Raw genomic sequence first — 12,908 nt, forward strand, 5'->3', positions numbered from 1 at the left:
AGTTCACATGCACAAAAACCCGCTTTTCATTTACACAGCTGTTTGTGCATCACGTAAGTGGCAATATTGGCTACTCCTATAGATTGCTTGATCTGACAGAACACCTGCTACCCAGGTTACTGAGCACAATCCTATACTCATATGATCATATAACAGACCCAAGATGCAATAAAGAGAACCTGTCACTTCAACAAACTATCACATAGACTGAGGCTTGTTATCTTGACTTTGTCCTCTCTCTCTTTGAAGCAGTCTGTAGTGTAGTGCTGCTACCTGATCATTGATTTAGTGTATTGTTCTACTGGTGGTGACTCATGGTTCTTTCAGTGTACTATGTTCTAACAACTCCTATGATTCTTTAACTTGGTAACCTGTATGATTCTTTAACTCGGTGTACTGTGTACTCCTGACTTGTTTTAAGTTTGTATCCAGTTCCTGAGTGTCACTGTGCCTTGAGCATGCTGATTGGTTGCAGGGAGGGGCCAAGCTCTCTCACTCTAGGATCATATTACCAGGCCTGCTCTGCTCTGCTCTGCTAGTATTGAGTGCATACTGAACTGTTTCAAACGGATCAGTTCACTCAGATGAATCGATTCATCCGGTTCACTGAAAAGAATCGATTCAAAAGAACGATTCGTTCATGAACTGGACATCACTACTGTGTGAAAGGACCTTCATTGAAGCTTCAAATCCATAATGCACCCCTAAGTTTTAGTCCCTGCCATCTATAGGGTTGGCACCTCCTCGTAGTCGATATCACTGTGAGTATCTCTATACCCAGAAACCAGATCCGAGTTACGAGACCAGCCCGCCACCTCGCAGCTCATCACTACCTCACATGCGAAGCCAAGGGGGCCGGACGACTGCAGAGCACGTGATCTAGGAGCCCGGGCAAACATGGCGGCGCCCTTAGAACTGGTGCTGAGTACCGATGCAGCCGGCCAGGTAGCCAATTGTTCAGTATGGGATCCTCAGACAGGCGCTGTACTGCTCACCTACCGGGGAGGGAACAGTACACCCCACGCTCTGGAGCTGCTCGGCGGACAATACCTCCTCGGAGGACAGCTGGGGAAAAACTACATCAACGTGTGGGAGCTGCAGAGAAAGGCGAGTGAGACGTACTTAGTGTAGTGTGTGTGCTCCTGTGATATGGGGGCTTCTGATCAATCATCTTTCTACCCCTCATAGGACCAGCTGCAGCAGAAGATAGTGTGCCCGGGCCCAGTCACCTGCCTAGCTGCCTCTCCTAATGGACTGTACTTGGTGGCGGGGATTGGGGAGAGTATCTACTTGTGGGAGGTAAGTCAAAGTAAACATTCTCTCAATGAGTATTCTAAAGATGGCGGTCAGAGATGAGCTTCAAACTCACACTTTTAGGACTTGTTTACACTTTTTTGGGGGGGGCTGTAAAAACAGGGGACAGTTTCTTTTTTTCTTTTTTTTTTTTACCACCCCCTTAAAGGAGAAGTATGGCCAAAGTAGGTTTGCACTGATACCGGTTTTTCAACAGCGAGCACCAGTGCTTGACCGATGCTTTCAGTCAAGTACTTGCCAAGTACTGATACTTTGCGGTGCAATTTGCATCAATGCAAAATGGACGTGCGCAAATTGCACTGCAAAACATTGCACTGCAAAATATTGCATGCAATTTGAATTCAGGGTGATTCCTGTCTGAATCACATGCAGTATCCCCTCCCCCTGCGCCGCTCCTGTGTATGTGAACCCAGTATAGAAAGGGAAACACCATTTAGTGGGCTGATTATTAAACATGTTATAACTCACAAAAGTTCATATTGAATCCAAATTGTACAGTGTGTCCCAATCCTGCCGATGATAGAAAACCACGGGCGTTGGAGGTGCTCACAGGGCTGGAAGAGAAGTTCCGGGACCCCTGTGGGTATAGGGCAGAAGTGATGTCAGCTTGGGGGCGGACCGCCTATACATCTCCTCCAGCCCTGTGAGCACCTCCAGTGGCCGTGGTTTTCTATCGGTGGGATGGGGACACTATGCAGAGTTGGATTTGAGCAGATATGGACTTTAATGAGGAACTGCAATCTGCTCGCATAATTTGTAATAAAAACATCTTTGCCATTCTTAAGCTTCCCTCCAACCACTTTGCATATTATTTTATATATACTGTGATTCTTTACTTGCCAAATACACTGCAGAAATCTCCCTCCACTAAGTCTGGCTGCTTCCATTTGAACTGTGGGCAGCTGAAGCTGCTGCCTGTTCACTTCCTGGATTTACACCTTCAGCTCTGCAGCTCTCATTGGCCCTCTTATGACTCACCCCCCCTCCCTGGCAAACTCTCACAAGAGAGAGCTGTGCATTTTGACATAAGCCTAGGTTTTTTTTACTAGACAAGAAACAGGAAGTGGGCTGTAAAAGGTTATTTACTGGCAGAAAAAAAATGTTTTACTATCCAAAGTTAAAACAACAAGGGCAGAAGATTTAATAGATGGAAAGATGGAAAAATGATCGAAGGTCCGCTTTAATGTGAGCTATAACCTTTTTAATAAACTGCCCACTAGATGGCGCTTCCCTTTCTATACTGCGTTCACACACACACGTGGTGGGGGAAATCGTATGTGATTAGGTCAGGAATTGCATCGCATTCCTGTTCAAATGGCATGTGATTCTTTGCAGTGCAATTTGCGCCCATTCATTTTGTATTGATGCAAATTGCACCGCAAAGTATCGGGAGCATTTTCACGAGTACAAGTACTCGTGAAAATACTTGGTATCGGTGCATCCCTAGGCCAAAGCTTTTTTGGCCCTACTTCTGTTGTGTGTTTCAGGAGTGCACCGTGGCCCAGAATTAGCTTTAGCTTGCAGTTGGCTGACATCACAGTGCCACTCCAGGCTCTAGAAAGATCCCAACCCTATTGGCAGGATCCACCCAGATAAGACGAAAAAATACGTAATATAGCGCTGCGTAAAAGGTGAGTGAACAGCTGCCAACACACCTATAGACCCAAGTAGTAGATAAAAAAGTGTAGCGCTGTAAACCCCTAAAAATTAAATTATTAAAACTGAATAAGTGACATCTCAGAATCTAATGAAGTGTATATATAATGACATACCATATGATTAGATATTAGTATGAAGAAACTAAATAAATACATATATAGTGAACAAAAATATGAACCAATGTGCAAAGAACCCCTGCAATATTAATGTAGATAAAATTGGTACACTGTGTATATAGTATATAAACTTTAAAGACATCAAAACATGTGAACGGTGATGCAAATATAAAATTAAAGTCCAAAAAGTCCTACATGAAATAAATATCAAAGCCCACCAACAGTATAAAGGAAGTGAGAAAGCCACCACCCAGGGTCTTAGGGGGCTTACCAAAAGTAAATGACTTGGAACGACTTATGCCGGCCAAGTCGCAAAAGGCTGTGAGACCAACAGGTCACGAGAGTGTAGTTCTTTAAACGCCCATTTTGTATTGTAGATTGAAATAGGAGATATGTGAGGAGGCTGTGTAGAAGATTGAAAGTAACCAGTATTACCAGGAAAGGCAATAATGGTTGAAATAGCCGTCACCTGAAGATATTAAAGGCTTACCAGAGGTTGTTGACTTGGGGAGACTTATGTCATCCAAGTCAAACAGGCATGGAGACCAACTGGTCAGAAAGGTACGTCCCCTTTAGAGATCCTCAATAGATTCCAAACCAAGGCGACTGTTTAGCATCCACAGTTATCCTCAACAAAAATGATCCAATCTCAATGGAAGGCCACAAACGAATATTCATATGCCGTGCGAAAAATGGATGAAAGAACTCGCATAGCTTAATAACGTAAACACTGGTTTATTAACCACTTGAGCCCCGGACCATTATGCTGCCTAAGGACCAGAGGTCTTTTTCCAATTTGGCACTGCGTCGCTTTAACTGCTAATTGCGCGGTCATGCAATGCTGTACCTAAACGAAATTTGCGTCCTTTTCTTCCCACAAATAGAGCTTTCTTTTGATGGTATTTGATCACCTCTGCAGTTTTTATTTTTTGCGCTATAAACGGAAAAAGACCGAAAATTTTGAAAAAAAATGATATTTTTCTACTTTTTGTTATAAAAAAAAATCCAATAAACTAAATTTTAGTCATACATTTAGGCCAAAATGTATTCGGCCACATGTCTTTGGTAAAAAAAATGTCAATAAGCATATATTTATTGGTTTGCGCAAAAGTTATAGCGTCTACAAACTAGGGTACATTTTCTGTAATTTACACAGCTTTTAGTTTATGACTGCCTATGTCATTTCTTGAGGTGCTAAAATAGCAGGGCAGTACAAACCCCCCCCCCAAATGACCCCATTTTGGAAAGTAGACACCCCAAGGAAATTGCTGAGAGGCATGTTGAACCCATTGAATATTTATTTTTTTTGTCCCAAGTGATTGAATAATGACAAAAAAAAAAAAAAATATTTACAAAAAGTTGTCACTAAATGATATATTGCTCACACAGGCCATGGGCCTATGTGGAATTGCACCCCAAAATACATTCAGCTGCTTCTCCTGAGTATGGGGATACCACATGTGTGGGACTTTTTGGGAGTTTAGCCGCGTACGGGGCCCCGAAAACCAAGCACCGCCTTCAGGATTTCTAAGGGTGTAAATTTTTTATTTCACTCTTCACTGCCTATCACAGTTTCAGAGGCCATGGAATGCCCAGGTGGCACAAAACCCCCCCAAATGACCCCATTTTGGAAAGTAGACACCCCAAGCTATTTGCTGAGAGGCATATTGAGTCCATGGAATATTTTATATTTTGACACAAGTTGCGGGAAAGTGACACTTTTTTTTTTTTTTTTTTTGCACAAAGTTGTCACTAAATGATATATTGCTCACACAGGCCATGGGCCTATGTGGAATTGCACCCCAAAATACATTTAGCTGCTTCTCCTGAGTATGGGGATACCACATGTGTGGGACTTTTTGGGAGCCTAGCTGCGTACGGGGCCCCGAAAACCAATCACCGCCTTCAGGATTTCTAAGGGTGAAAATTTTTGATTTCACTCTTCACTGCCTATCACAGTTTCGGAGGCCATGGAATGCCCAGGTGGCACAAACCCCCCCCCCCCAAATGACCCCATTTTGGAAAGTAGACACCCCAAGCTATTTGCTGAGAGGCATGGTGAGTATTTTGCAGCTCTCATTTGTTTTTGAAAATGAAGAAAGACAAGAAAAAACTTTTTTCTTTCCCGCAACTTGTGTCGCAATATAAAATATTCCATGGACTCGACATGCCTCTCAGCAAATAGCTTGGGGTGTCTACTTTCCAAAATGGGGTCATTTGGGGGGGTTTTGAACTGTCCTGGCATTTTATGCACAACATTTAGAAGCTTATGTCACACATCACCAACTCTTCTAACCACTTGAAGACAAAGCCCTTTCTGACACTCATTGTTTACATGAAAAAGTTTTTTTTTTTTGCAAAAAAATTACTTTGAACCCCCAAACATTATATATTTTTTTAACGCAAATGCCCTACAGATTAAAATGGTGGGTGTTTCATTTTTTTTTTTCACACAGTATTTGCGCAGCGATTTTTCAAACGCATTTTTTGGGGAAAAAACACACTTTTTTAAATTTTAATGCACTAAAACACACTATATTGCCCAAATGTTTGATGAAATAAAAAAGATGATCTTAGGCCGAGTACATGGATACCAAACATGACATGCTTTAAAATTGCGCACAAACGTGCAGTGGCAACAAAATAAATGCATTTTTAAAAGCCTTTACAGGTTACCACTTTAGATTTACAGAGGAGGTCTACTGCAAAAATTACTGCCCTCGATCTGACCTTCGCGGCGATACCTCACATGCATGGTGCAATTGCTGTTTACGTTTGACGACAGACCGCCGTTTGCGTTCGCCTTAGCGCGAGAGCAGGGGGCGACAGGGGTGCTTTTTTTTTTTTTCTTTATTATTTTTTTGCTTTTTTATCTTATTTTTAAACTGTTCCTTTCATTTTTTTTTTTTTTTTTTAATCATTTTTATTGTTATCTCGGGGAATGCAAATATCCCCTATGATAGCAATAGGTAGTGACAGGTACTCTTTTTTGAAAAAATTGGGGTCTATTAGACCCTAGATCTCTCCTCTGCCCTCAAAGCATCTGATGACACCAAGATCGGTGTGATAAAATGCTTCCCCAATTTCCCAATGGCGCTATTTACATCCGGCGAAAAAGTCATAAAATGATCGTAGCTTCCGGTTTCTTAGGCCATAGAGATGTTTGGAGCCACTCTGGTCTCTGATCAGCTCTATGGTCAGCTGGCTGAATCACCGGCTGCATTCTCAGGTTCCCTGTTGAGACAGGAGAGCCAGAGAAAAACACGGAAGACGGTGTGGGGGGGGGGGGCATTCCCTCCCACGGCTTGTAAAAGCAGTCTAGAGGCTAATTAGCCACTAGGATTGCTTTTACATGAAAGCCGACCGCTGGCTGAAAAGAATGATACCAAGATGATACCTAAACCTGCAGGCATCATTCTGGTATAACCATTCAAAGTCGTGAATGGCGTACCTGAAGACAAAAAAATGGTTAACAATGGTTAACAATAAAGCACAGTAAACAGTAAAGTATAAATAATTACATACCTGAAAAACAAACATGATAAAACATAATAACAATAACAATAAAACATTGCAGAATAGAATACAGTAAAAAAAGAGCAGAACAATAGAGAGAGAGAATAGAGAGAGAGAGAACAATAAAACGACAACTATTTTTTTTTTTTTTTTTTTTTTTTTTATACATATATTTTTTTTTACACTTTTTTTGTAACTAACTTTTATAACTGTAACCGGTTCCAGGTTCGGGTCTCTCAAAATGCGATGGCATCTTGGGAGACCCTGTGAAAGTGTGCCTAGTCTGTGGAATGCTGTACCCTACGCTAATACTCAACTAGTGCATGGTAGCGTTCAAAACATTCACCAATGCAAAGACCAGGATTGTCAGGACAGGAGGGACAATAATAGCGGGTGTCACGCCTATATCCGCACTTGCTGCAGACACGACATCTTTTTGGGGGGGTTCGTTGGGTAGGGGTACTCGGGAGGACATAAAAATGCCTCTCATACAGCCGACTGCATTTGGTTGGGGATGTGAATGGGGGAAGTACGGGCGCTGCAGAAGCGGTGTGTTCCCAATTAGGATTGGCGAATGCAGCAGGAAGGGCACTATGGGCATGACGGGCCTGTGTTTGTCTTTTTGGTGGCAGCGGGACACTACTTGTGCTTGCCACCTCACCAGCTTGAACTGCACTTATGGGACTCGCCACGTCACCAAGTGTTACTGCAGCGCTGGTTTGACTACGACCGGGGTGTACTAGGCCGCTGGTGCTTGCCAGTTCAATAAAAAGCTTCCAAAAAAACTGTTAGCGATCGCAGGGATCAGGCCTGACTCTGCAAACGCTGCAGTTATGCGTTTAGTGTTTTGTAAGTGACAGTGATCGATCGATACTGCACTTGGGTGGGCTGGGCTGGGCCGGGCGGAGGGGCAAAACGCAGGTGCTAGCAGGTATCTGGGCTGATCCCGCTAACACTGCGTTTTTGGGAACCCTAAACTGCTGGGGACGCCAGTATAGATCTGATCGGATCAGATATTGATCCGTTCAGATACTATACCACTAAAGGAGGCGTATGCTGCGTGCGTGGGTGTTAGTGGTACTGGCGCTAACCTGACGCTGCCTGGGGCCGGTGCTTGCTAGTTCACCAAAATGCTACCAAAAAAACTGTTAGCGATCGCAGGGATCAGGCCTGACTCTGCGAACGCTGCAGTTATGCGTTTAGTGCCTTGTAAGTGACAGTGATCGATCGATACTGCACTTGGGTGGACTGGGCTGGGCTGGGCCGGGCGGAGGGGCACAACGCAGGTGCTAGCAGGTATCTGGGCTGATCCCGCTAACACTGCCTTTTTGGGAACCCTAAACTGCTGGGGACGCTAGTATAGATCTGATCGGACCAGATATTGATCCGTTCAGATACTATACCACTAAGGGAGGTGTATGGTACGTGCGTGGGTGTCAGTGGTACTGGCGCTACTCTGGCGCAGCCTGGGGCTGGTGCTTGCCAGCTCACCAAAATGCTACCAAAAAAACTGTTAGCGATCGCAGGGATCAGGCCTGACTCTGCGAACGCTGCAGTTATGCGTTTAGTGTTTTGTAAGTGACAGTGATCGATCGATACTGCACTTGGGTGGGCCGGGCGGAGGGACAAAACGCAGGTGCTAGCAGGTATCTGGGCTGATCCCACTAACACTGCGTTTTTGGGAACCCTAAACTGCTGGGGACGCTAGTATAGATCTGATCGGATCAGATATTGATCCGTTCAGATACTATACCACTAAGGGAGGCGTATGCTGCGTGCGTGGGTGTTAGCGGTACTGTCGCTAATCTGACGCTGCCTGGGGCGACGCATATCACCGCCGGGCGACCGGGGGGCTAAACCTTTATTCGGTAATAAACGGCGGGTGCCCTGACACTATAAAAAATAAACAAACTAACCAGCGTCACCCGTAACAGTTATACGGTGATCAGTGGTGAAAGGGTTAACTAGGGGGCAATCAAGGGGTTAAAACATTTATTAGATAGTATATGGGGGTCCCTGTCGCTATAAAACGCTGACGGCGAACCTAAATATTTACCTCACTAACTAGCGTCACCAGCGACACTAATACAGCGATCAGAAAAATGATCGCTTAGCGACACTGGTGACAGGGGGTGATCAAGGGGTTAAAACTTTATTAGGGGGGGTTAGGGGGGTATCCTAGACCTACAGGGGGGTAATACTAACTGTCCCAACACTGTAACTGTCACAAACTGACACCAATACAGTAATCAGAAAAAAAAAAAAAAAAACTGCAGGTGTCAGTTTGTGACGGGGGGGGGGGGGGTGATTGGGGGGGGATCTGGGTGTTTTGTGTGCCTGGCATGTTCTACTGTGTGTGTGTGTGTGTGTTGTGCACTCACTCACTTGTCTTCTCTCCTCGGGCCGGAACGGAAATTACCGAGCCGAGGAGAGATGACATCATTTCCTTTGCTGCTGTTTAGCATACAGCAGCAAAGGAATGTTCTCATTGGCCGGCGGCGATCGCGAGGGGGGGGCCACGAACGGATGGCCTCCCCCTCATCTCCGATCGCCGTGGGAGAAAAGACGACCGCCTCGGGCACCGGGGGGGGGTCCGATCGGACCCCCCACCCGCGGAAGGCAAATCACGTACATGTACGTGATTTTGCCTGTCCGTGCCACCTTGCCGACGTAAATCGGCGTGAGGCGGTCATCAAGTGGTTAAAAGAATCAAAAATAAACCCACATATTCGTAGATCATCAAAAATTACAAAGATCAGGTAGCGGTAATTGTGAAAGTTCCACCCTCTGCGAATATGCGAGTTTATTTTTATACTTTTAATAAACCAGTGTTTACGTTATTAAGCTATGTGAGTTCTTTCATCCATTTTTCGCATGGCATATGAATATTCTTTTGTGGCCTTCCATTGCGATTGGATCACTTTCCATGATTGTTGAGGATAACTGTGGATGCTAAACAGTCGCCTTGGTTTGGAATCTATTGAGGATATCTAAAGGGGATGTCAACAACCTCTGGTAAGCCTTTAATATCTTCAGGTGACGGCTATTTCCACCATCATTGCCTTTCCTGGTAATTCTGGTTACTTTCAATCTTCTACACAGCCTCCTCACATATCTCCTATTTCAATGTACAATACAAAATGGGCATTTCAAGAACTACACTCTCGTGACCTGTTGGTCTCGCAGCCTTTTGTGACTTAGCCGGCATAAGTTGTTCCAAGTCATTTACTTTTGGTAAGACCCTGGGTGGTGGCTTTCTCACTTCCTTTATACTGTTGGTGGACTTTGATATTTATTTCATGTAGGACTTTTTGGACTTTAATTAATTTTATATTTGCATCACCGTTCACATGTTTTGATGTCTCTATAGTTTATATACTATATACACAGTGTACCAATTTTATCTACATTAATATTGCAGGGGTTCTTTGCACATTGGTTCATATTTTTGTACACTATATATGTATTTACCGTATTTATCGGCGTATAACACACACCCCAATTTAGGAGGGAATTTTAAGGAAAAAAAAACTTTTAGGAGGGAAGTTGAAGGAAAAAAAACTTACATTTAAATGCCCATCATTGCAGCCTTCTCAGTGCAGCCTTGCCCCAGTGCAGCCTTCCGCAGTGCAGCCTTCCGCAGTGCAGCCTTCCGCAGTGCAGCCTTCCGCAGTGCAGCCTTCCGCAGTGCAGCCTTCCGCAGTGCAGCCTTCCGCAGTGCAGCCTTCCGCAGTGCAGCCTTCCGCAGTGCAGCCTTCCGCAGTGCAGCCTTCCGCAGTGCAGCCTTGCATCCTGTGATCCCTGCCATCCTGTCTTTCAAAATCGCCGACCGCGATTTGAAAATGGCGCCGAAATACACAGAGCCGGTCCTCGGCTCTTCTCGGCGGCTCTCGTTTACTTTCGGCTCCACTCGTAGTCCCGAGCGGAGCTATCCGAACCTAGCCGAGTACACTCGGCTAGGTTCGGGCGGCGCTCGAGTGAAGACGAAAGTGGCCGAGAAGAGCCGAGGACCGGCACTGTGTATTTCGGCGCTGGCGGCGCCATTTTCAAATCGCGGTGGGCGATTTTGAAAATCTGACAGCTCCGGATCGCAGGGGATCGGCGTATAACACGCACCCGCGATTTTCCCCTGATTTTAAGGGGGAAAAAAGTGCGTGTTATACGCCGATAAATACGGTATTTAGTTTCTTTGTACTAATATCTAATCATATGGTATGTCATTATATATACACTTCATTAGATTCTGAGATATCACTTATTCAGTTTTAATAATTTTAATTTTTAGGGGTCTACAGCGCTACACTTTTTTTATTTTTTAGGATCCACCCAGATGCCTGATTGACAGCTGGCTCCACCTCTCAGCATGCAGCTGAGAGCCTGAGTCAGCTGCTCCCACTCCCCTCCCCAGCCTGCTCTGAAGGAGAAGAGTGGAGACTGATCTCTGCTCCCAGGAGATCAAAACTGAGCGATCAGCGGTCATGTGATTGCCCAATTCTTGAGCTTAAAGCCAGCAGGGTAGCACTGCAGCATCTCAGTGATGTTACAGCATAGAGGTGAGTATGTATGTTTCTTTAGTATTTTTCCAGGTTAACCACTTCCCGCCCTGCCTATAGCAAAATGATGGCCAGGAAGTGGTTCAGATATCCTGACTGGGCATCATATGTCTGTCTGACACACCGCAACACCGATCTCGGTAAAGAGCCTCTGACGGAGGCTCTTTACCACGTGATCAGCCGTATCCAATCACAGTGTAAACAGGAAGAGCCGTTAATTGGCTTTTTCTCACTCGCGTCTGACAGACGCGAGCCGATTGGCTGCCCTCTTGACGGGGTGGTGGGTAAGGGGGTCTGTGCTGATTGTTTATCAGCGCAGCCCCCCCACGAATGCCCACCCAGGACCACCAGGGATGCCCACAAATGACGTCCACCAGGTATGCCACCCTGGAACACCAGGCAGATGCCAATCAGTGCCATCAGTGATGCCCATCAGTGCCATTCATAAGTACCCATCAGTGCCACCTCATTGGTGTAGCCTCATCAGTGCCCATCAGAGAAGGAGAAAGCTTACTTTATTTACAAAATTTTATAACAGAAACAAAGAAAAACATTTTTTTTTTTTTTTTTCAAAATTTTTGGTCTTTTTTTTTTTTTTTTTGTTTAGCAAAAAATAAAAACCTCAGAGGTGTGATCAAATGCCACCAAACAAAAGCGCTATTTGTGGGAACAAAATAACAATTTTGTTTGGGTACAGTGTAGCATGACTGCGCAATTGTCATTTAAAAAGTGACAACGCTGAAAATTGACTTGGGCAGGAAGGGGGGAAAGTGCCCGGTATTGAAGTGATTAATATATGCATGTTTATTTTTTCTTTTCAGAGCCGGCAGATCAGATTGTGGTGAGGAGGGAATGTAACGCCTCCCAACCATCTGTCAAACGGCCTCTGAAAAGTGTTCTACTGCAAATCAGAAAGTGACACTTGTGCAAACAAGCTGTAAACAAGCCCCTTTTTTTTTTTTTTTTTTTTTTTTAATACTCCTGTGAGCTGCAGGCCAGGTTATTCCTGCCTCTTTGTTTACATGAGCTGCAGGGTTGGAATGATCCAGCTTGCAGCTCATCGGATTAAAAAAAGAACTAGAGTTCGGCTAGACATGAGTTTGGAGGATGCTTAAAGCTGAACTTTACCCATAAGAACCTGATAAAAATAATGTCCTTTAGCAAGGAACATACAATCAGGATTACTAATTATGCTACCAAAATTTGTGTGTGCTGTAAATTGCCTCCAGCATTGCCCCTGTCTGCTCTTGCTGGAGGCTGACATTTTGCTGAAGCCCAGAGCCCCTGAACAGCAGTAAATTTTTAGGCTGTCAGGAGATCAGCCTCTACAAATTTGGCACAGTGCCTAAAAATAGAGGGCAACTAAGCATTTGAGACAGAGTATTACTGAATTTTAAACAGTATAGATACTTATTTTTAATGTTTTCCATAACTATACCTGCAAAAGGGGCCAGTCTGAAAAGGTCTAGCAGGATCTAATTTTCTGACTAAAGTTCAATTTTTAGGCTCATCTTGACCTAAGTTTAGTTTCATATGAAATAGAAAACTGACAAATATCACAAGTTCAGCATTTCTTTGCTTTCAAAATTTAAGTTGGGAATTAATGGAATTTCCCAAATGAAAAACACATACACTATTTTAATTAATTTAATGTTTCCATCCTGCTTCTTCAATTTTTTTTTTTGTTTTGGAAAATCTATTCCCTCAAATAGGGTTGCAATTTTCATAATTGATTAGTTGGCAGATTATT

General features: G+C 44.2%; 1 protein-coding gene across 1 annotated transcript in view; it reads left to right on the forward strand.

The window, feature by feature from the left end:
- Positions 1 to 846: 846 nt before the first annotated feature.
- WDR18 (WD repeat domain 18) overlaps positions 847 to 12,908 on the forward strand; it is a 61,896-nt gene continuing 49,834 nt past the window's right edge. The window contains exons 1-2 of the mRNA XM_073594096.1: positions 847 to 1,107; positions 1,189 to 1,299. Coding sequence (XP_073450197.1) covers positions 898 to 1,107; positions 1,189 to 1,299 — 321 coding nt within the window. The 5' untranslated portion in view covers positions 847 to 897. The remainder of the gene's footprint in view (positions 1,108 to 1,188; positions 1,300 to 12,908) is intronic.

This window comes from Aquarana catesbeiana, linkage group LG01 (genome assembly GCF_042186555.1).
Source record: "Aquarana catesbeiana isolate 2022-GZ linkage group LG01, ASM4218655v1, whole genome shotgun sequence".
Lineage (NCBI taxonomy): Eukaryota > Metazoa > Chordata > Amphibia > Anura > Ranidae > Aquarana > Aquarana catesbeiana.